Source organism: Gopherus flavomarginatus, chromosome 9, assembly GCF_025201925.1.
Source record: "Gopherus flavomarginatus isolate rGopFla2 chromosome 9, rGopFla2.mat.asm, whole genome shotgun sequence".
Taxonomy (NCBI): domain Eukaryota; kingdom Metazoa; phylum Chordata; order Testudines; family Testudinidae; genus Gopherus; species Gopherus flavomarginatus.
Genome location: NC_066625.1, coordinates 52,332,136 through 52,353,030, shown reverse-complemented (window position 1 = coordinate 52,353,030; position 20,895 = coordinate 52,332,136). Strand labels below are relative to the sequence as shown.

Here is a 20,895-nt window from a genome sequence, read left to right as displayed (position 1 = left end):
TCTCCGTTCAGAGCTCGGCGTGATGTGCCACTGGCCCCCAGAGTGGCCCTGAGCCTGTGCAGGCAGAGGGGGAGGGCTGCCCATTCTGCCAGCCTAACAGCAAGAGCTGGTGTTGACTGGAAGCCCACCATGCAGCACTGGCCTCACCCTTGCTAGCTCCTAGAGCGCTCACCCAGCTGGCTTCTGCAATCACAGCAACCCTTTAAACAGGGCATGAATGGGAAATATTGGAAGACAGAAGGGGCCTGCCAGGTGCCTTGCTGCAAAGAGCCAGTCACCCAGCACACTCTGCTCCCCAAGTCAGGAGCACAGCAACACAGGAGTGGAAGCCTTCTAGCCGAGCCCCTCTTGGCAGCTGATCAGAGCATCAGCACTCAGTTGCTGGAATCCCAGAGCAACCAGGGTGGGCCAGGCTCTTCTGCTCAAGCAGCTCTGCTTTTGGCTAAGATCTCAAGTTAGTCTAGCTGTAGGTCACACCTGAGTCAGTGTTCAATGGCTGGGCCAGTAGCAAAGGTTGAAGTGAAGGGAGAAGTGAGCAGCTGCTAACAACATGGGACTGGGCCCAGCACATGACCTGGGCTGCCAGACTAACGCTGCCTTGTACAGACTTTGCTATGGCTGCAACCTCTTGTCCTCTTCCCTGCCTTGCCTTCTGGAGCTCTGCATTACCATGGCATAGAGCAAGGGCCTGGCAGCTGAGCCAGCCAGCTTAAACTCCTTTGTTCCAGCATGAGTACTCACGAGGAGTACGACCACAGGCAGCAGTGGAGGATGTTTTCCTTCTATGGAGATCTCTGCTTTCCCGTCCTACTCAGGAAAAACAGCAAAACATTGACAGCCAAGGGAGAGCCCTTCCTATCCTCAGCAGAAGGCTAGAGAGCAGCCTCGCCTCATGAGGAGGCACTCAGAGGGCAGCAAAATGGATGAGAGCCTCTGATTAACTTAGAGGTGGTGACAAGCAGAAGTTGGCCCCTAAAAAGGTATTACCTCTCTCACACACACACCCCTTGTCACTACTAGCCAGGGACCAACAGGGTAACAAAACTGCCTCTGACTGCTACAGGCAGACAGTACTTCAGCCAGGCCATGACTGCTTCTCTCCAGCAGCAGAGGCTAAAACCAGAGCCATGTGGAGCAAGGGAAGGAGACGTGGGCAGCTTGTGCTGAGCAGCAGACAAAGTGCTTGCATGGTGCACTTTGGAGGAGCATGTCAACAACCAGGAAAACTTCAGAAGCAGCACCTGGCCAGGACAAAACAGCCAAGCCCTTAGTCCTGGGGAGAGCATATCTAGGGCCAGCTGTTACTCTAGCCCTGGGAAATGCCAGTAAGGGTTGGGGGGAAGACAGATTTCTAGAAGCCAAAGGAATGACTCAAGGGGGGTGGAAAGGGGTAGGCTCCACATTGCAGATATAAGCAGAATCAGGATGAGCTCTACCCTGACATCTGGTGGAAAGAATTTCAGAGAGTGTATTTGCATAGGCACGCCTACCCCATCCCAGGCTGCCGAGCTGTGGGACTGCGTTGTGACAAATGACTCAACCTCAGTTGGGTGGTACTTGCTAGACAAGGGACATGGGTTCCAAAACCCAGTGAATGGAGAGAGGTTGGGGACAGGTATCTGTGTGTGGTGGTGCAGTCTCCTCGTGGAGCCAGAAGCACCAGTTCCACCCCCTCCTCTCTCCACTGTGGAGTGTCAGAGTTGATTTTTTTTATTCCCTCAAGAATCTAGATACAGGTTCACTGAGCTGAACTCACTTTGGGCTAATGGTGCACTAGCACTGGGGCTCCCCTACTAAGAGCTGAAAGCACTGAATACTGTGCTAACTAGTGGGGGAGCCTAAAGCTACACTGTGGAACAGAGCAGCTGGCGGAGTAAAGCAGTTTGTGGGGATTGCTGGAGCGGATCACAGGACAGCTGGTGGAGCGAAGCAGCTGGCAGAGCGGAATAGCTGTGGGATAGGTGGAGTGGTCCACAGAGCGAGCGGAGCCGAGCAGTTTGCAGGGAGAACTGGAGCAGCTCATGGAGCAGAGCAGCTGGTGGAGCGAAGCAGTTTGTGAGGACGGCTGGAGGAGTAGAGTGGAGCAGCTGGTAAAGTGGAGCAGTTCGTGGAGAAGGCAGAAGCAGAACCCACGGAGAGGCAGGGCAGTTGGCCCCGGACCACATAAGGTGCCCCTTTCTACCTAGACTGGGGGGAGGGACCTCTACAGATAAACTCTCGAACTCTAGGGTGGCATTGACCAGAGACTTTTGGGTTGTTGGACTTTGGGGTGATTGGACTTAAAACCCTAAGGGGAAAAAGGACATTGCCAAACGTACATGGTTTGTGTTATAACCCTGGTTGTGGTGTTTCTCCAATGGGATGCCGCATTGATTCCTTCCTTTATTAAAAAAGATTTTGCTACACTCAGACTCCGTGCTTGCGAGAGGGGAAGTATTGCCTCCTAGAGGTGCCCAGGGGGATGTGGTATGTGAGTGTCCCAGGTCACTGGGTGGGGGCTCGAGTCGGTTATGCATTGTGTTACTGAAACGGAACCCCTGGATACTGAACCTGGCCCTTGTTGCTGCCAACTCAGAGAGGCAGAAGGGTTACATATACATCTTAGGATTCACACAGCAAGCAGCTTGGGGAAGTGTTTGACCTCATCCAACCCGTGCCAAGAGCAGAGAGCCTCACGTACAAGCAGCAAAGGAAATGTCTCCTTTTGCCTCTGACTGGGGTGTGAGCTAGACTTGAAAGCTTCAGGGCTACACAGACCAAAGCCCCTAGAGTCATCCTGAGATAGGTCTCAGCCAGTGCTTCTATGCAAGACCTGGTCAGGTCAGGGCCTGAAGCATCTACAAAAGGGATGGAGGAGAGGAGAGGAGCCTTGGGAATGAGGAAGTCCGTCTGACCTAGGAGAAGCTATGCTGTACACATAGCAGGGCTGTGAAGACAATGCAGGTGGTGAAGTGAAGTATCGGCATCCAGGCAGGTTCTGACACTGAGTGAAGCAGCAGGTCACTGACTGAGCAAGATAACCCTTTGCAGACATCAGCCAGGGTCTCCTAGAGTGGGTAGAAAGGTGCCTACTCAGTGCCCTTGCCTTGGTACAGCACATGCTGAATTTGACTGAGAGGGGCAGGCTGGAGGATTTCTGCTAGAGGGAGTCCCAGCATGTCATCACAAGAACCAGGAGACACTTGAGGTGACAGTAGAAAAGGCCAGCTCTAGGTTTTTTGTTGCCCCAAGCAAAAAAGTTTGGCTACCCCCCCAACCCTAGGCCCTCTTCCCCTCCTCCCCCACCCACACCTCCTGCCACCCCAGCCCTGGGCTCCCCCCCGCACAAATGTGACCTCCTTGTTCACCACAGCAATCCCCGTTTACACTTGCAGTGGGGAAATCAAACCAGGAGGGCTGCAGGAGAAGAGGTGCAGGGGAAGGAGAGGGTACAAGTGAAGAGGCTGTGAGCAGGATCGGGGGGGGGGGGGTGCAAGGGCTGAGAGAGGCAGGTGCTGACAGCTGCTTCTCCAGCCCCATGCAGGCAGAGATGAGAGGATGGACACTGACCCCCCAGGTGCCTGAGCTGTGAGGGGTCCCCTGGCAGGGCAGCATCCCCAGTTGCCCTGCTTGGAGCTGGGCTCTACCTCTCCCTGCCCTGCCACTGTGGGGGCCTGGGACAAGCAGCACAGGGTCAAGGCAGGGGAGGTGTGCAGCAGGCTGGGTCTGAGGCAGGGAGGGTGCTAGGGGAAGCTCCGGCTGCCCAGCCACTTGCCCATCAGCATGTGAGCCAAGATCTGCACCCCCTACCTGGCCCAGCAGCACCCTGCACAGCCCACTGGGGTAGGGAAATGCCATGCTGCCCTGGGGAGACTCAGAGCAGCAGCAGGACCCCTCCTCCCTCCCTGCATCCCAGGCCCTGCTTCCCTCCCTTCCTGGCTCCTTCAGCTCCAGGGGGATGATGCTCTGGCTCTCCAGCAGCAGGGCTTTAGCCAGGGACGGCTTCCTGCTTTTTTCCCCGCCTCAAGCAAAAAATATATAAGTAAAGTCAGAGTGCCACCCCAAGCCCACGCCTGGAGCCAGCCCTGCACTGGAGGCTCCTAGCTTCAGGGGGAGAAAGTCACTCTAGAGCTGGTAAGTTTGGTTCTCTGAAAAACCACAATCAAGCTGCTCCCAGTTTGGGTGTGCAAACCAACCCAAGCGCTTTCTGCCACAAGAGAATGAGAAAGTTTGTATGTTTCTACCAGAATGCCTGTTCTGCTACTGACTTGCTGTGACCTTAGAAAGGTCACTCAACCCTAGTGCCTCCCTTTCCTTACCTATGATGGGCATGACAGACCTGCCTCCTAGGGATGGTGCAAGACTCCTCTCAGGCTGAGGTGCTTTGAGAGTTCTGTTGCTCAGAAGAAGAAAGACCACAGACAACAGAAAAGAGTCACAGCAGCCTCTGGGTATATTTTTTGCATTTCATATATTATCCAGTTTCACATTCTCATAGGATCAGCAATTCTCTAGCAACTTATTCTCAGAAGTCTTAATACAAGCAAGACAGCCATGGTTTTATATAATACTTAAGCACTTCAATACCAAGCAATAAGATGCTAAAATAAAAAACAAAAATTGCACAGTTTGTTTACTACGCCTGACGGAATCATTGTTACAGAAAAAACTTTTCTTTCAAGCTTAACTAAACATTAACTTATCTTACTGGATTACAGTTTCTCTTCAATAATTGCACACAAAAAACACAAATTCTTTGATGCATAAATATTTCCTTATTACACATAGTACAAAAATACTCGTACTTTTTGTTCTGAATTCCCATAAGGATAGCTGATTTGGCAACACTGGAATCTCTCCAATCAGAAAGATGTGGGGGGCGGGGGGAAAGAGGAGAGGAGGAAGAAAAAGTTAGATATTTTACAGCTGTCCTATATTTAAGTCTGAGGAAAAAACGAACCCTGACTTTAAAAACAAGAGAAGAGACCGGACAGGAAAAGAAACCCAGTGCATTGTACTCTAAACAAACATTTTTCAAATCTTCTGGTCAGACTGGAGAACGCAGGGCGGGGGAGGTGGACAGGAGGGGTGAGACAAGGATAGGATTTTTGAAAGCCAAGTCTTCACAGAAGCAAGATGAAAAACCTTGCTGGATCAATAGTTAGGCCAAGACCTGTTGCTACAGTAACACAAATGCTAGAACAAACGTACACACTCACACATACACAAGTTAAGTGTTTTAAATTCATGCCAGAAAACATGCAAAACTGATTGTCTTTCATTTCCTTCAGCAGAGCTGCATAAAGTTGAGGGCAAGGCAGCCTGAGTATTGCTCTGTACAGCTAGGCCTCATTTGGCACCAGTGTCTTGGTAGGGACAAACCCGTCTGTTACCACCAGGATTGAGTCCCTCCCTCTAGGCTTCAGTGGCACAGGAAGGAGAAACTCAGTCTGGGAATCCGTTAGGAGGGGAGGCGGGGAAGGGAAGGAGAGGACAGGCAGAATGCAGTCCACTGAGCTAGGTGTGGATATATGCACAGTCTAATGGGGAAGCCCACAATGCCGTACCAGGAGAAATGTGACATTACTGCGGAGTGTCCACAAACCAAACTGATTTTGATGGATCCATTGCTTCATCCCTGGCACATCGCTCCATGGAGAGACAAAGAAGGGAACAAGCCAAGAGACTCTGGAACATAAAAGAGCAATGCTCAGTGTGCCCTGTAATTCATTTACCAGGCCATTGCGATTGGGGCAGTGTGTTCACCTTCATCACAGGACACAGCAAGTGAGGGGCTGCCTCCTTCCTGCTGAGGTGGTAACATTTAGCAGCACTGGAGCTCTGTCCAAGTGTCAGTGTTACCCAGGCACTCATGTTAAGGAGTGGGTCTGGAGAACAGTCATGCTGGACTTTCAGCAGGCATGATGGGACTCAAAGTTTACTATCAGGATCTTCCTTTTTACACACTTACTCTTCATTACCTTTAAGGATTCTCCAAGCCGGCTGCAATCTGAGTGAGCAGATCTGACATTCAGACCCTTAATGCAACACACCTAGGCCAATGTTTAGCATTAATTTGGCCAGTTTCCTATGCAGTCCTTGGGTTGGGGTCAGTATTTACACACCGGCTGTTGGGAACAAGAGAGCCCCAGAACTCACGCAGTTAGTAAAGGAAGACAGCAGAGGGAACTCTGCTACTCCAGTCCCTGCATCATCTAAGCAGGATGCTGTAGGAGACGATGTGTGGGCTATTGAGAATGCTCGCCAGTCTCCACCTGGATGAGAGGCTCTTCCCTCCACACCCCCACAGTGATATATACAAGTCCCACTCAAGGCAGAACAGCAAGGCCAGGCCAGGTTTTCATGCAGTCTGGAGGTCAGGAATGCAAGGATCCAGAACAGACAGCAGCACTGTCCCCGGCCCATTTCCAAGCAGACATACTTACTGAAGAACTAACAAAACTGACGAGACTTCCATCCTTGCTGGGTAGCTTCGGAGGGAGGATACCAGCGCATCTGGAAGAGAAAGCCATTCTGCTATTGTGATAACATGTTGCACTGAGAGGCTAGAGACAGAGTTGAATGCCCCTTTGCACCACAGAGCACCAGTTCCACCCAGCACATGGGGAAGAGTGGCCTCTAGACCAATACCCAGACGCTGTCCCTCAGGAGTGCCTGCTGCTCAAGTCTACCATTATGGCTGCATGCTGCTCCACATGCTGAAATCCAGACCCCAGCACCACCAAGGGCTCTTGTACAGTGAGCTCAAGTTACTGTGGGATAAATCAGGAGACTCCTATTCCCATTTTAGGCCCTTTAGCCTAAGAGAGCCTCTTCCCCCATTTAGCACATAAGATTTGGCTTTAGGAATGGGGCCAATATGGAGTTCAGCCAAGATGCGGAAGTTGTCTGAATTTAGACAATCTTAGCTGCCCCGTCCCCCACAGCATACGTACTGGTAGTGCCAGCCTATCAAGTACAACAGGAGCATGGCTTGGCATCCAGAATTGTTAGAAGCCATCTTGGTAGGAGCCCACAATAGGGGCCCTGTCAAACCTGCAGCATCGTAGCCCTTGTCTTAAACACACTGACAAGTCATTAACCAGCGTACTCAGTCACACCACTCAGATTTGAGTCTAAGGCTAGGTCTACACCAGGAGGAGTCAGCGCAAGATCACGTAGCTGAAGTTGCGTGAATAGCGTAGCTGAAGTCGGCGTATTTTAGGTCAATTTACCTGGCTGTGAGGATGGCAGAGAGTCGACCACTGCTGCTCCCCTGTCAACTCAGCTTCCGCTTCCCACCACGGTGGAGTTCCAGAGTCAACAGCAGAGCAATCGGGGATCGATTTTATCGAGTCTACACTAGAAGCAATAAAATCGATCCCCAATTGATCACTACCCCCCCGATCTGGCGGGTAGCATAGACATACCCTAAGACCCCAAGCACAATCTGCCTTTTTAGACCTGAATACCATGAGCCCTGGCAACAGTTTCCTGGGGGAGTTTACCTGGGGGCTTGGAGAAGTGTCACTTCTCCAACACCATTAGAGTGAGAGGGTCCTTTCACACCACACTTCTCCCAGTGAAGCTGGGGAGGAAAACTTCCTGTGAAGGAAGAGGGAGCCACCAGCTGACTGCCATGCACTCCTCTGAAAAGATCACTCATGGAGTCACTGTTAAGGGCAAGTACATCTGATAGCAGCAAGACAGACTAGCATGGGGGGGGGCACGCGCACAGGTTGTTACAAGATACATGGGCTACAGAGTTTGGGGGTAGAAGGCTTCTCAAGTTGGCCTGCTGAGTTCCAGCTGTATGGGAAGTGTCTAATATTGCAACTCATGAGGAAGCTGGAGGAGGGGAGGGGGTTTCCCTATTGATTATTTAGATGTAACTAACTTAATGTCATAGCTATAAATTCCCACTGATTCAAACCTTAAACTAAGGACATAGGAGACTCTGGGTGGAAGGAGGCAGAGTACCAATGCCCAGCAGCCCTGGTTAGCATTAGGGAAGGAATCAAGAGTACACTCAACTGGAAGGAAGTCATGGAACATTTGATTCTGTCCCCCAAATAGGGCATGTGGAGGGGGAGGGAACCTACCTACACCATCAGGTCTCATGCCCTGCCATAAGGTCTTTACTGTCCAGACCCACGCAGGACCATAACCTTACATCTCATCCACAATCCAGCAGAACTGCATCCCCTAGGGGAGACTGAAAGGTGGCACAGCACTGTCACAGAACATGGCTTCAGCCTCTCTGCCTGGGCCTGGCCAGAGGCAGCTAGTACCTACATCCAAATCCTCCTCCACACAACCAGCCCTAGTACATGGAGAAAACAAAGGGAGGACTCCCTATTGCTTGCCAACCCCTTTTGCGAAAGGAGCAACACTGATCAGTCAGGAGATGCTCAAGCCACCAGCAAGGGTGCTAGGGGTTATCAAGCCATCTGGCATTTGTGAAGACCCCAGCAGGGTACACCACAGTAATTATACTAGTGATCCTGGCACATGGAACCCATGGGTCACTTGCTGTGGCATTCCTGCTTCATGCAAAGTCCCCCCTCCTTATGGCAATGTATGCCCACCCACCCACCCCTATTTCACCTGGGCCTACAATCCTGCCCCCAGGAGAGAAACCCGAAGGACAAGCCTGACTCCAACTTGGACAGCTGGTACAAGATGGGGACATGCCCTTCGCAAGTAGGCCCTGTGACTCAGCTGTGCCACTTTCCCCTTCACTAAGTGGGCCAGACTCAGCACTGCAACCCCACTCCCAGTCACTGGCTCAGTACAGCTGGGAGGCCAGGAGAGAGTAAAAAGGAAATAGAAATAAGATGGCCAGATGCCTATTCTGCCCATCTACTTTCATCAAGCCTGCTAGCAGGGGTATGTGATCCAGTGAAGAGGCCACCAGCATATGGGAGAAACATCACTAGGATGCAAAAGTGTTTGGTCCTCATGGGAAATTCAGTCACATGTCCATAGCACAAGGAGGGACGCTCTGGAACAGCCATGACTACCACTGGTGGATAGCTGCTACTTAAGGGGATTGGGAGCCTTGGCCAATATCAAGACCTATGTCCTAGAGCTTCTTCTCCCCCCCTTCCCCCCAGCAGAAGGACACTGCAGTGCCAGCCTAGTGGGATCAGCCCTACAGAAGGGGGTGCACCCAGGATCCTGAGAGCAGTCAGAAGTGGAGGCATTACCATGATGCAGCAAATAGGGAAGAAACATTTCCTGAGCCTCAAGGTGACTTGCCCCACTGCCTTGGGCTAGCCCTCTTCCAGCCTGCCCTTGGAGATGCCACATACCTAAGCCAAGTATACACAGCCCCTAGAGCTGAAGGGCTGTGCCACTCTAAATGGGGAAGCTCCCAGAGGACAATCACTGGATAATCCCAGCTCTGCCAGGGGAATGAGACTAGAAGCCTGGCAGAGGAAGAGCAAAGAGACTGCACAGGCCACTACCAAGCTAGAAAGCCTGATTTAGCTCAAGTTAGCAGAAGGTCCTTTACCTTCCAATTCCTCCATTAGAGGACAACACCATATCCTGCCCCGTGTTTAAAACAAAAACACCCATTCCAATCGCTAATAGCTGGCACTGCATAGCCCTGCAAGGTGCCAGCCTCACCACTGACCAAGCATCAATGCCAAGAAAGAGCTAGAACTCTGTGCACCTTGGCCTCTTCGCATCAGAGTGAGAATGGCAGCATCACGAAGACTATCCATTTCAAAGGGAGACACTGCAGAGTTACAGGAGCAGATGATTGTGTCCAGGCTGCTGGCAAGTGGCACCTTCCCTGTGGTAGAGGCTTTAAGCCAACACCACTAGAAGTTACCTTGGAAGAGTCTGCAATAAAGTTCCACCTCCAGCCTGAGGGGAGGGGGCACTCACTTGGTGTTTAGAGCTGTAGCTGCAGCCTGTGAGGGGTTAAGCCAGTTATTTCCAGCTAATCCCTTACAGCCAGCTGCTTGCTACAGACACTAGAAAGCAGTGGTTTGTATTAGTCACCACACTGGCTCTCATGCAGGCCAGGCTGGGGGATGCCACAGGAAGTGCATCAAGAGATCTAGTCCATGTTTGATGAAAGCTCTGCAAGCAGAGGCTGTGCACCTCTGGGTATGAGGAAGGTGTTGGCATGCTGGGAGAATAAGGCTGACTGCAGGCAGATGAAGATACTGGAGATTTTCCAACCCAAGTGCTGGAAAGCCAGACCCCTCAATCCTGCTGATCCAGCTGCACAGACCCAGTATTGAGGGCCCAGGTCTGGCAGGGGTACAGACAGTAAACTTGCTCTGTGCTGTGGCCTCTCCACAGAAGGAGCAAGCTGTTCAGAGAACAGACTCAGTTGTTCTTAAAAGTAGATTCCAAGGCAGCCTGAGTGCCATGTGTACAGCAAGTCTTACTGTGCAGGTAGGACACTGGCTTCCTAATATTAGCTCCTTTCCAGCCATCCAGTGGATTGCTGCAGAAAAATGCCATTCAGAAGCTGTGCTAGAAGCCCCCTGTGGTGGGAGGGGTTTTGCAAGTGGGCTGGCTGACAGACCCCCTGCTTAGTCACTGAGCATATTGCATCATCTAGCTCAATAGAAGGAAAGCTGGAGGAGTCTTCCATCCTGTGCCGTAGGTGTTCTGGACATAGTTCTCCCACAGGAGGAGGAACTCCTCCTGATCAGAGAGGCCAAGGGCTCAGCTGTGTGACTTTATGCTGTTTCTTTCCTTTGACACATTTGCTGCCTTGCTCCCAACCCTACTTGGCAGCAATAGGGTCAGTCAGGAACAGCCTTTCAAGCTTAAAGGTTGTTACAGGCTGAGGCAGGGTGAGCAGACCAAAGCTGCATTTGAGCCCAAGAAGTGCAGTTCAGAACCAAAACCTTCCCAGCATTGGGATCTGGGGCTCATTTGGCCCATCAGGGAGATGGGATGTCTGGGGGGTTGAGATTGGGCCAAGAATTTCACAGCCCTGTAAGACAGGGCATTCTGCATTGATTGAGCCATAATACCTGCAGCCTTCTTTTGAGAGGAGAGAGAAATCACTCCTAGGAGTTGCAATGGAAGCAGACTTGAGCTACTGCAGGCAGCCATATGGTCCTGGACTGAGTTTTAAGGGTAGCTGAAACAGCCTGAAATTGTCAGAGCTAGAGTATTGCTATGATCATGTCAGAGTTCAGGGGCTGGATTGACAGCCAGCCACAGAGATGGGGGTGCTGTGGGTTTACAGGACAGGAACAGCAGAGGAAGTCCCCCCCATCCTCCCCCGCAACAGCCCTACTAATCTAGCCTAGTGGGATGATTGAGGCTAATGGCCCTGTTAGTCCCTGGCCCCTTTGAAACTTCTGCTGAGTCTAGTTTCAAGTGGACTTCTTGTGCCAGTCACATGCACGGTGCTTCAGACATAGCAGGACCATCCCTGCCCCAATGAGCTTGCAATCAAAGCCTCTGTTCCCACTGTCACTGGCACTCAGGTCACTTCATGTTGCACCCATTCATTCATTTTAAGGCTAACTGGCATCCACAATATGGCAGCCACTCAGACATGGCTCCTCATCTACATGTGAAAGTTAAAGCCTGAACCCACTAGTCCCTCCCAGGCTGCAGGAAGCTCACCAGCCCTGGGCATGCAGAGGCCATGCCAGGCACTGCTGGGTTGTATAATGGTAGGGTCTCCCCCCCCATCCCCTTCAACCTATCAGACTCTGGACTGGATGCAGAGCCCCCAGCAAGGGGATCTGGCTTAATTGCCAGAGGGCAGTAGGGAACAAGTTTCAGCTAGGAAATAACTGGGTGTGTCACACTTCCCCCATGGTACCAGCGGAAGGACAAAGGCCACAGCAAGTCTGAGCTGGAATTAGAATTCCAATTCTCAGCCCATTAGGGACTGTCTACACTGCACACCAAGCCTGGGTTTGAATCAGGTTTGAGCCCACCCCATCCCCTTTGTGTGGGCTCACATCAGCAAGCACCAAGGACCCTGCTGGGGGAGAGGCAAGTCAGACCTGAGTCACAGCAGGACCTGGGCTCTAAGCCCCATCATTCTGCAGTGTAGATGCAGATCAAGCAGCAGAGCTGAGTCAGAAGGCCAGAGCTGCACAATATGGATGTGTTGGCACAGCTGAAACACCCAGGTCCAGCAGTTGTAAACCCAGGTGTTTCCAAGCCTATGCTTGAGCATCCAAGCCTATGTCCAACTCCTGGTCTACAATGCAGTGTAGACTTAAGTTTAGAGACCATCATGCCCATCCTCTTCAGGAAGATGCAGTCCTGCTGTGGTGAGCCACCAGGGCCTAACTTTCCAGAGTCTTCTCCTGGGGCAATTCCCCCTTGCTGCTTATCCTCTCCTTCTCACATAGCTCTCCTCTGGTCCCACTGCACCAGGGAGAGGAAGTCCCTGTGAGACACAGGTGATGAATCCAGTTACAGATTCAGGCCAGTCACTGCTGCTCCTTGCCAGTTACTATGTCACATTTCAAAGTCCTCCTCCTCTAAACATCCCTCCACACACAGGGACAGCTAGAGAGTTTATACAAGTTTCTCATACTCCATGTCCTCTCTGTCCCTCCCCCACACCATCTGGAATTAGTTTCTTCCATCCTCCCCCTTTATGATGTAGTGTAACCTGGGCCAGCAGCCTCTGCTGCAGAGAGGATCCACCCCCAGAACTGAGCTGAGGTTCCTTCGCAGGGGGATGAGGAGACTGACTCTTGTAGAACCAGGCTGCAGCTGCCAAGCACAAAGTACATGCCAAAGAGGATCCTAGATCTAGCCCTTGTTCAGTCTCTAGCAGAGAGCAGGGGGTCCTCACGGTAGAAAACCTGGACTCTTATCCAGGTTTCACCTCCAACTCCTCCCAGCATCCACACACAAGTCTGAGGTGGCTTTGGAGGTGCTTTAAGCCAGGTGAGAGGGCCCACTTCAGGGTTTAAACCCCACATTCCACAAGGCCTGCACAGCACTGGAGACATCCGCCTCCTCGCCTGCTGCCCAGTGGCTCATACCAAGCATCCCCTACAGGACTGGGGCTGGAAGAGACACCAGCTTCGGCCCTAGGGGAGCAGTGTATTCTGAGCACCTAGTACCACCCACCCACCCACCCCTTGGCCTGGCAGAAGCAGCCACCACTGCCTGCACCTGCCTCCAAGATGGAATTGCTGAAGACTAGCTCCCCTGCTTGGAGTGGGAAAGACTGCAGGAACCTCCATGAACACCTCAGGATTGTTTCTTGGATTGTGGCTAGAACAGACATACAGCAAGGATGCTCATGCCATCTTCATGTGTAAAGGACAAACAGGCTGGGAGAGAAGCCACATTCCTGAGAACTAGAGAAACTGACCAGTTAGAATTGAGAGCTGCAGCCTAGTGGCAGTCTGAGGCAGACTCCTTTCCTGGAGGGAGATAGTCAGTTCCCAGGGAAGCTTACTGAAAACAGGAGGTAGAAAATTGTAGGTATATCCCAAGATGCCACTAGTTTCTGCCATTGTAGGAAATGGTGGAAGTGTGAATGGGGGAATTATGATAGATCCAGGGACCTACAGGTGTCTCCAAGCCTCTGCTCAGGTCAAATGCACAGCTGAAAAGGAGAAAAATTCAGACTTGTCCTGAGCCAGTGTTGGGAGGCTACAATGGATAAAGGAGTTTCCTGAAGACAAAGTGATGCTGCTGTCTCAGTCATTTCTAGAGCCACATCAGATCAGACTCTAGAGAGACTTCAGAGACACCAGCACAGAGTCCAGAGAGTGAGCTGCTTACTGGAACAAGGCAAAAAGCCTGCCATGGGATTTAGATGAGTACTTTAGAGGTAGCCCTCCACAATTAGACATTTGACACAAACCTAGCTGAGATTCTCCTGTATAGAATGACTTGGCACTTGTTCATTCCCCAGTGCTGACTCAGGTCCTAATGGACTGGATAGGAGAGTGAATAATGGTTTTTGGATGTGTTCGTTCACACCATGGCCATTGAGAGAGATGATCCCACAGAAAAAAAAAAAAACACACACACACACACTACAGACAGGAGCTTTGCTGAGTCTTCCTCTGTGAGGCCACTCAACTCATACTGGGAGAGCTTCAGGACAGGGACTACATATTCCTATGTCTGCACAGGACCTAGTACAACAGGGTCCTCATCCCAGGTGGAAGCTTTGGCCGCTTCCTTGCCCCAAAAGGGTTTCTGTAGGATGAGATTTAGTGGAGAGTTTTGTGCACCCAGCTCTTCATCCCTTGTCTGAGCACAAAGAGACCAGCATTCCCTCAAGCTGGCCTTGCACACCACAGCTACTTGCCACTTCAGAGCATCAGCAGGGATAGACTTTAGGGTCTTCTCCAAGGGCACAGGGCTGTATCAGCAGCAGCGAATCTACCACCTAACAGCCCATGAGCCAGCCACCAGCACTTCACACTTGCAGCAGCTCCAAGTGCTTCCCTGCATTGCACAGTGCAAGGATTTGCATTTTCCCCCTTGTCCTTCTGTTCAGAGAGGATTTACTCCTTGGAAATAGACAGTGACCCAAGCTGCCGTTTGACACTTCAAGTCATCTGGGAGCTGTAATGTTAGCATATAAGAAGCCAGAAGGCTGAGCTAAGATGACCCAGCCAGTCCACTGCTCTCCAACCCAGTTAGACCTGTCCCTGGATTTCTGACCAGAGAAATATTAGGAAGGGTGAAGACTCACTCCAGTCTGTGGTAAGAAAATTGGAATGTTTGTGGGAGGAGAGTTCAGTCACCGAGCTAACCCAATCCTTCACCTGCTCTCTGTGCAGGACTCCCACTACTCAGCCCCATGGGCTAACAATCTGTCAAAAGGATGAGCAGCCCAGGGCAGCCACCTAGGGTATGTCTACACAGCAATTAGACAGCTGCAGCCTGCCTGTAATGCAGCTCTCAGGATTGGGGTTAAGGGGCTATTTATTACAGTGTAGACACAAGCTCTGGGGACCCTTCCACCTCACAGGGTCTAGAGTCCAAAACATCTACACAGCAATTAAGCAGCCTGTTAACAGGAGTCAGCTGACACAGGTCAGCCATGGGTTTAATCAGTGTAGACCTACCCATACACTCCTGTACTGCAGAGGCGCTGATTACTGCCCTTTGCATTGCTTGCCACCTTGCACAGACAAGAGCTAATTTAGTAATTCTCAGAGGCAGGCTCAGGTTAATCAAAGGCACCCAGTGCAGCCTCTAGCTGACTGTACAGTAAATTCTGCTAACAAAAAAACTCCAAGCTGTCAGCCTCAAGCCCCTCATGCACAGTAATGAGACTGACTTTGCACCATGCCCTGGATGCCAGACTAGCTGGCTGAGGGAGCAGGGTAGACTAGTATGAATTCAGAGTCCCCAGCACTGCTCCAGAAGAGTCTCCTGGAGTTAGACTGCAGCCCTGACATGCTGAGAGTACTCGACACAGTGCAGGAAGGAATGTGCTGTCTGGCTGCCAAGAGAGCCAGCCACGGGCTGTTAGCGGCTGCACTTCCAGCAGGCTGCAGGTCAGTGTGCCAGCCACCACCCTGCCCTGCAGGCTGAGGTCTTTACAAGATGGAGATGCCAGCTGAGCTCAGCAAGAGCCAAAGGGAGCCCTCTGCCACAGAAAGGAGACTAGAGGGAGAAGTGGTTTCAGCTGGCACTGCCTCCCTGCCATTGGGGCCCACTCTGGATTGCCTGGAAGTCACACTGAAGCCAACACAACACAAGCTCTCCAGCTCCAAGCTCTCCTCTGCTGGGAAAGTCAGATGGGCTTGGCTTCCTACATGAGATCTAATGTCCTGGATGCTCTCCAGATGGCTTCAGACCAGGACTCTGCAACAGTCCTATGACCCTGAAAGCGGCTCCCCCAAAATACCAATTGATAGAGGTCACCTCAGTGCTCACACTACTTGGCCTTTCTGCCACCCACCCATATGGCATAGCTGAAGTCACTGTGCAGCACTACAATGGCAGTCAGTCCTCTTCAGCAGGAGCTGAGAGCTATTTGAGCATCTGCTCTTCTCCAGAGAGATCACCTGCAGTCCCCCAGGACCTGTCCTACCTATCTAACACCCCCTCACACACACACTCCACTGACATCTACCTGCTGGGTACCAGGGTAGTCAGCTGCAGCTCCTCCCTACAGAGGCAGCCACCACTTTCAGTTCCAGCAGGACACAAGCCCTCAAGTGAGCAGCCAGCTCCCATTAAGCCTGGGCAAGGCAGAAATATCAGCTGGGAGGGGAAAGCATGTAGCTTGTCACTGACCTCCCCTTCCATCGATGGGCTCTGCCTCCAGTTGCCAGAAAGCCTCGGGTTCTGCTGCCTCCGTACCAAGTCTGGAGAGCCAGATGTTAGCATAGAGGAATCCCTTTTCCACCTCCAGCTCACTCAGGGGATAGCACCCCTTCAGGGAAGGAGCTGACCAATGAGCCATGCATGCGTCACCTCCAGGCTGGGTAGCTCTGCGGCTGGATGCAGAGGCTGCAGCAGCTGGCCTCTGACAGGCTACACTGCTGGAAGAATACATCCCCTCGTGCTCTGCTCTCCACCTGTATCCAATCCACATCCATGGGGAATACTTTGTTTTTGTTCCTAGTCTTGGCTAAATACAGACCTGCCAAGGCAGCCGTGAGCCAGGAGAAGGCAGCCAAGAGAAGATAGGGTAAAGCACATGGGAGCTGGAGAATTGCTTCAGGCACTGAAGCAAGCTTCCAGAAGCAGGTTGGCTCACCCAGTCTGCCTGCTCTGAGCTCAGTGAGGTGCTCTCTTACGGGACAGCTGTGCCACCAGGGGCCAGGCACAGGAACATAATGCTTATTGAACAAGTTAGATTACAAGAGGCCCACTCCCCCATGCAGAGCCTAGGTCAGACTCTGGCCAGCACTCTGCAGCAGGGGCACTACGACCCTTTGACTCTGCAGCAGTAGGGGTTATAGCAGATCCTTACTTTGCACTTCTAGATTGAGCCAGATAGCCTGGCCCCTTCCTGAAGGGCCATGTTGGTATGGGGCAAATTGACCTGCCATGCCCACAGCAGTGCCTAAGCCACAGGAAGCAAGGGTCCTGGTCCCTACACTGGCTCAGAGATTGCTCCAGGAGCAGGAAACACCTCCCTGCACCTCTTCCTACTGCAGTTCAGGCCAGGAGAGCCAGTGTCCCTGCATGGCACCTCTAACTCCTCTGCTTGAGTAGAGCATTGTGGTGGTGGCAGATGTTCTGCTGCAGAGACCCCACATTCTCCCCTGGCACTGGGGAGCGCATTGCTGTGCTGCTCTGTGCAGTTCTCCCTCGCCCCAAATCCCCCACATATTAGTTAGGGCTCTCTGGAGCAGCCTTCCCGGCAACACTGGCAGTCCGCTGAGAGGAGCTGAGCCCCAGGCAGGAGCTGGCTTTGTTTGTGCTAACTGGGGAGGAAAGGTGAAGGTTAGACCTGACAACGTGGGGCTGAGTCTATCCCCTTCGGAGAGTCTGAAAGGAAGTGCCTGACAAGTGCTGTTCTCGAACGTGCACAGTAGAGAATTTAGTTGTGTACTTCCGTCATCACGTCGCTTGCCTCCCCCACCATGTGACATGAGTGAGACAAGGGTGTGGCCAATCGCCTTGGAGGGGGTGGCTGGGGAGAGATGAACTCCTTTGATGCCTAGTAGCAGGTTTTTCCTGCCATGGTTCAATGAGGTTCCTCCCGCCTTGCCCCTCAGCCTCTGACAGGGCTAAGTAAATCCTAGCTTGTTGGGGAGAAGTTCAATGTAAGATGGTGCCATGCTGTGGTGCCATATTGTGCTGTCAAGTTGGAGATGTGGGTTAGAAAGAATGCCTGGCATCTCATTCCCCAGGCTCTGGTGGGTGGGTAGCGTGAGGCCCATGCACTGATTGCCAAGGAGATATGGGCTACAGAGACGGGCAGAAGCTTGCAAATCCCGCTGTGCACCCTGGAGAAGAGATGGTTACCTTACCAGTCTTTCCAGACGTGGGGGCCATCACGCTTAGGAATGAAGCTGTAGGACAGCCACTCCACTAGCAGCAATTAGGCATCACTAGGGTGTCCCATCTCCAGGGACAGCTCTGAGCTTCAGGGCTAGCCTGCGCTGGCATCATGGCTGGCGTTCACTAGGGACATCAAAGGAGGGATTTGAGAGAGGGAGGGAAGGCAGATGGTATCATTTAAGTCAGTGATTGGCCACTGTGGGAGTCCCCCTGGCAGAGGCTTGCAGCCAGCAGCATCACACAGTAAGCAGTCTCAGGTGTGCCAGCCCATTGGGCTATGGCATCATCTCTAGGAGGGCCACAGCAATGCCCAGGTAGTATTGGTAGTGAGATAGGTAATAGTCAATGAGCAGGTTATTGAAAGCTCAAAGCTACTTGAGACCCTAGACCAGCCTCATACCACCGCTTGCCATCTAAGCAGGAGATATGTGCACCAATCCCAAGGAGCCAGCTTGGCTGGAACTATTACATTGAGTCACTCCTAGAGTTATAGCCAAGAAGGCAGACAGTATGCACCCCTCCAGCTGCCATGCCACCAGGGGATGGGATCCCTCAGGGATGAGCCATGTGCCCAGACAAGAGCCACATGTCACAGGTCTGGCTTTACTTGAGGTACTTTAATAATTTGTTAGGGGTTCATAGTGCACATAGTCTCAGGCCAGGAGATCTAAAAGAAGTGTTACAGGAGTGTCTCCAACAGGCTGTGAAGCTGCTGAAGCCTAGTGTAGGGGGACTAGGTCCCACAGTGCAGGGGAACATCCAGGCAGACCAGCATTTTTGCTCACCCTGATTTCCTGGGAAGGAGCAGCTGCAGTGATGAACCTGTGGAAGTGCTTGCATGCTGCATCACAGCAAGAAAAGTGCTTGTCTACTAGCCACCATAACCAGTGTGGATGGAGGACTCTGCCAGTGGTCTGTTTTGTTACGTATTGAGAACAGGGTTTGAAGGCCACTTACTTGGCAAAGATTTTATCCACAATTCAAGAACTACAGTCTTCACTCTAATCTCACTCCACCCTGCAGCCCCACCCAGTTGGGCCTCTGCAGCAGCAGAGGGCTCCTGCCTATGGGATTAGCTGCTGCCAGCTCAGCCACCCAAGTAATGTTTAACTCCATACATTTTTATTGGGCACCTGTGGGAATGCCTGAGGACTTGCCAGCTAGAGATCACAGCATGGGGAGAAACCTGGTAGTGACTCAGAGCTGCAGGAGAGGATGTTCTTCCCAAAACTACTTTAATGAAGAGACCTGATCAAACTACAGCCCTTTGCCAGATAGACACTCCTCCTCTTCCCTGCCTGCCCCCAGAGTGGGAAAGGCCGGGTGAATGCTACTTGCATGTGAATGAGCTGTACAGACTTCTACAGTTTTGGATAAGTTAACCCATTACTGCTCCATTCTGGCTGCATGCGCTGTACTGTAGCTAGTGCCATCTGCCCAGCCACCCAGCACAACATGGCAGCACTGCCTAGGGCAGAGCTCCTGCTAGTGGGCATTAGCTCCAATACTGCTGCCTGCTGGGCATCTAAGAGGAATTCTAGACATACCAGCCCTGTAGAAGTGGAGCCAACTGAAGAGCTTTTAGAGGATTCGTGAGCTAGATGGGCAGAGCTGATCTTGTAAAGCAAGTGCATTAATCTCCCTCTGCATAGGCACTGATTCCATGGGTGCTCTGAGACTGGAGCACCCATAGGGAAAGTCCCCCTCCCCATCAGCACTCTCCTCACACCTGCAATCAGCTGTTTTGCAGCATGCAGGAGTCTGGGGTGGAGGGGGGGGTAAGATGGGAGAGGAGCAAGGATATGGCATGCTTGGGGAAGGGGTGGAATGGGGGCAGGGCCTGGGGGTTGAGCACCCCCCAGCTCAAAGGAAAGTTGGTGCCTGTGCCTCTCTGGCTCAAGTCCTAGGGAAGGGTAGGTGAGGCTTCCTGGTCTGGGTAAGCTTCAACTGGGACTTCCCTTTCAAGGCCATTCTTGTAAAATGTAGTTGCTGCAATTGCTTCCTTTCCTCTAAGGATCTCAACAGCCTAAGGCTGTATGGAGAGGCACAGTATGCGACTCATCTAGGAACCCTAGTCATTCTAGAGTACAGTATCCCAAGTCACTACTGGCCCATTTAGGATAGGCATGCGTACTTCCAATGTTTAACAGCAGTGCAGGGACTTGAGCAACCAAGCGATTGTCAGTCAATACAAGGGCAGACCACTCTCAGTCCAGCCCTATGCAGCTTAGCAGCCTGCTGGACCTCACCTACATAGTAAAATACCAAACCATTGGCTAAAGAGGCCCAGCTGGGCAGAGGAGGTCTCTCCATAGTTCAGTTCTGATGGACAGAATACAGGACACAAGCCTATGTCAGAGCTACACAGCAACAAGAGCAACTAACCACAGCTCTGTTGCACATCGACTGAAACCAGACACATTAAGATGCAGCAATACAGAGCTGAGGCTCCCTGACAAGGTTAACTATCCATGGTACCTCTATGGCCTCACAGCCCTGTGGCCCCACCCTGGGAGGCAAGGCTGGGCTCTTAATCCCCACTTCCAGATGGGGAACTGAGGCAGAGCCAGTGACTTGCTCAGGCCACCCCAGGCTGTTTGTGGCAGATCAGGGGTCAATTCCTGCTCTTCCATGGTCTAGGCAGGGGTCTAGCCACTGAACCTTCCTTCTTCTGCCTCCCCATAGTGATGCCATGCTAGGTTTAAATTAGCGCATTGTGGGTCCCAGATTCGAGTTAAAAGCTTGTTTAAGGTTCTTATCCCTCCTCCCCTGCAGGGCATCAACAGGCAGAAGCACCCAAAACCTTAACATGTTTGGATTGCGTTTTCAGTGCAATGGTCAACAGGTGTGGGGGTTAGTCACTGGTCTGGGCACCATTATAACATCCTTGTACTTTGTCCTTAAGGATTCACACTCAACCTTAGCTCCATTTTAGTGTAGGTGGCCTTGGAATTCCTTGGATTTTAA

General features: G+C 51.9%; 1 protein-coding gene across 2 annotated transcripts in view; it reads right to left on the bottom strand.

The window, feature by feature from the left end:
* Positions 1 to 4,409: 4,409 nt before the first annotated feature.
* The window catches only part of RBPMS2 (RNA binding protein, mRNA processing factor 2), a 50,774-nt gene continuing 34,288 nt past the window's right edge, over positions 4,410 to 20,895 (bottom strand). Inside the window, exons 7-8 of one of the 2 annotated variants that reach the window (XM_050966843.1) lie at positions 6,426 to 6,495; positions 4,410 to 5,667 (exon numbers count right to left, since the gene is read on the bottom strand). In XM_050966843.1, coding sequence (XP_050822800.1) covers positions 6,433 to 6,495 — 63 coding nt within the window. In that variant the 3' untranslated portion in view covers positions 4,410 to 5,667; positions 6,426 to 6,432. Of the gene's footprint in view, positions 5,668 to 6,425; positions 6,496 to 17,897; positions 18,052 to 20,895 lie in introns of those variants that run through there. The other variant, XR_007776170.1, reaches the window with a different exon arrangement.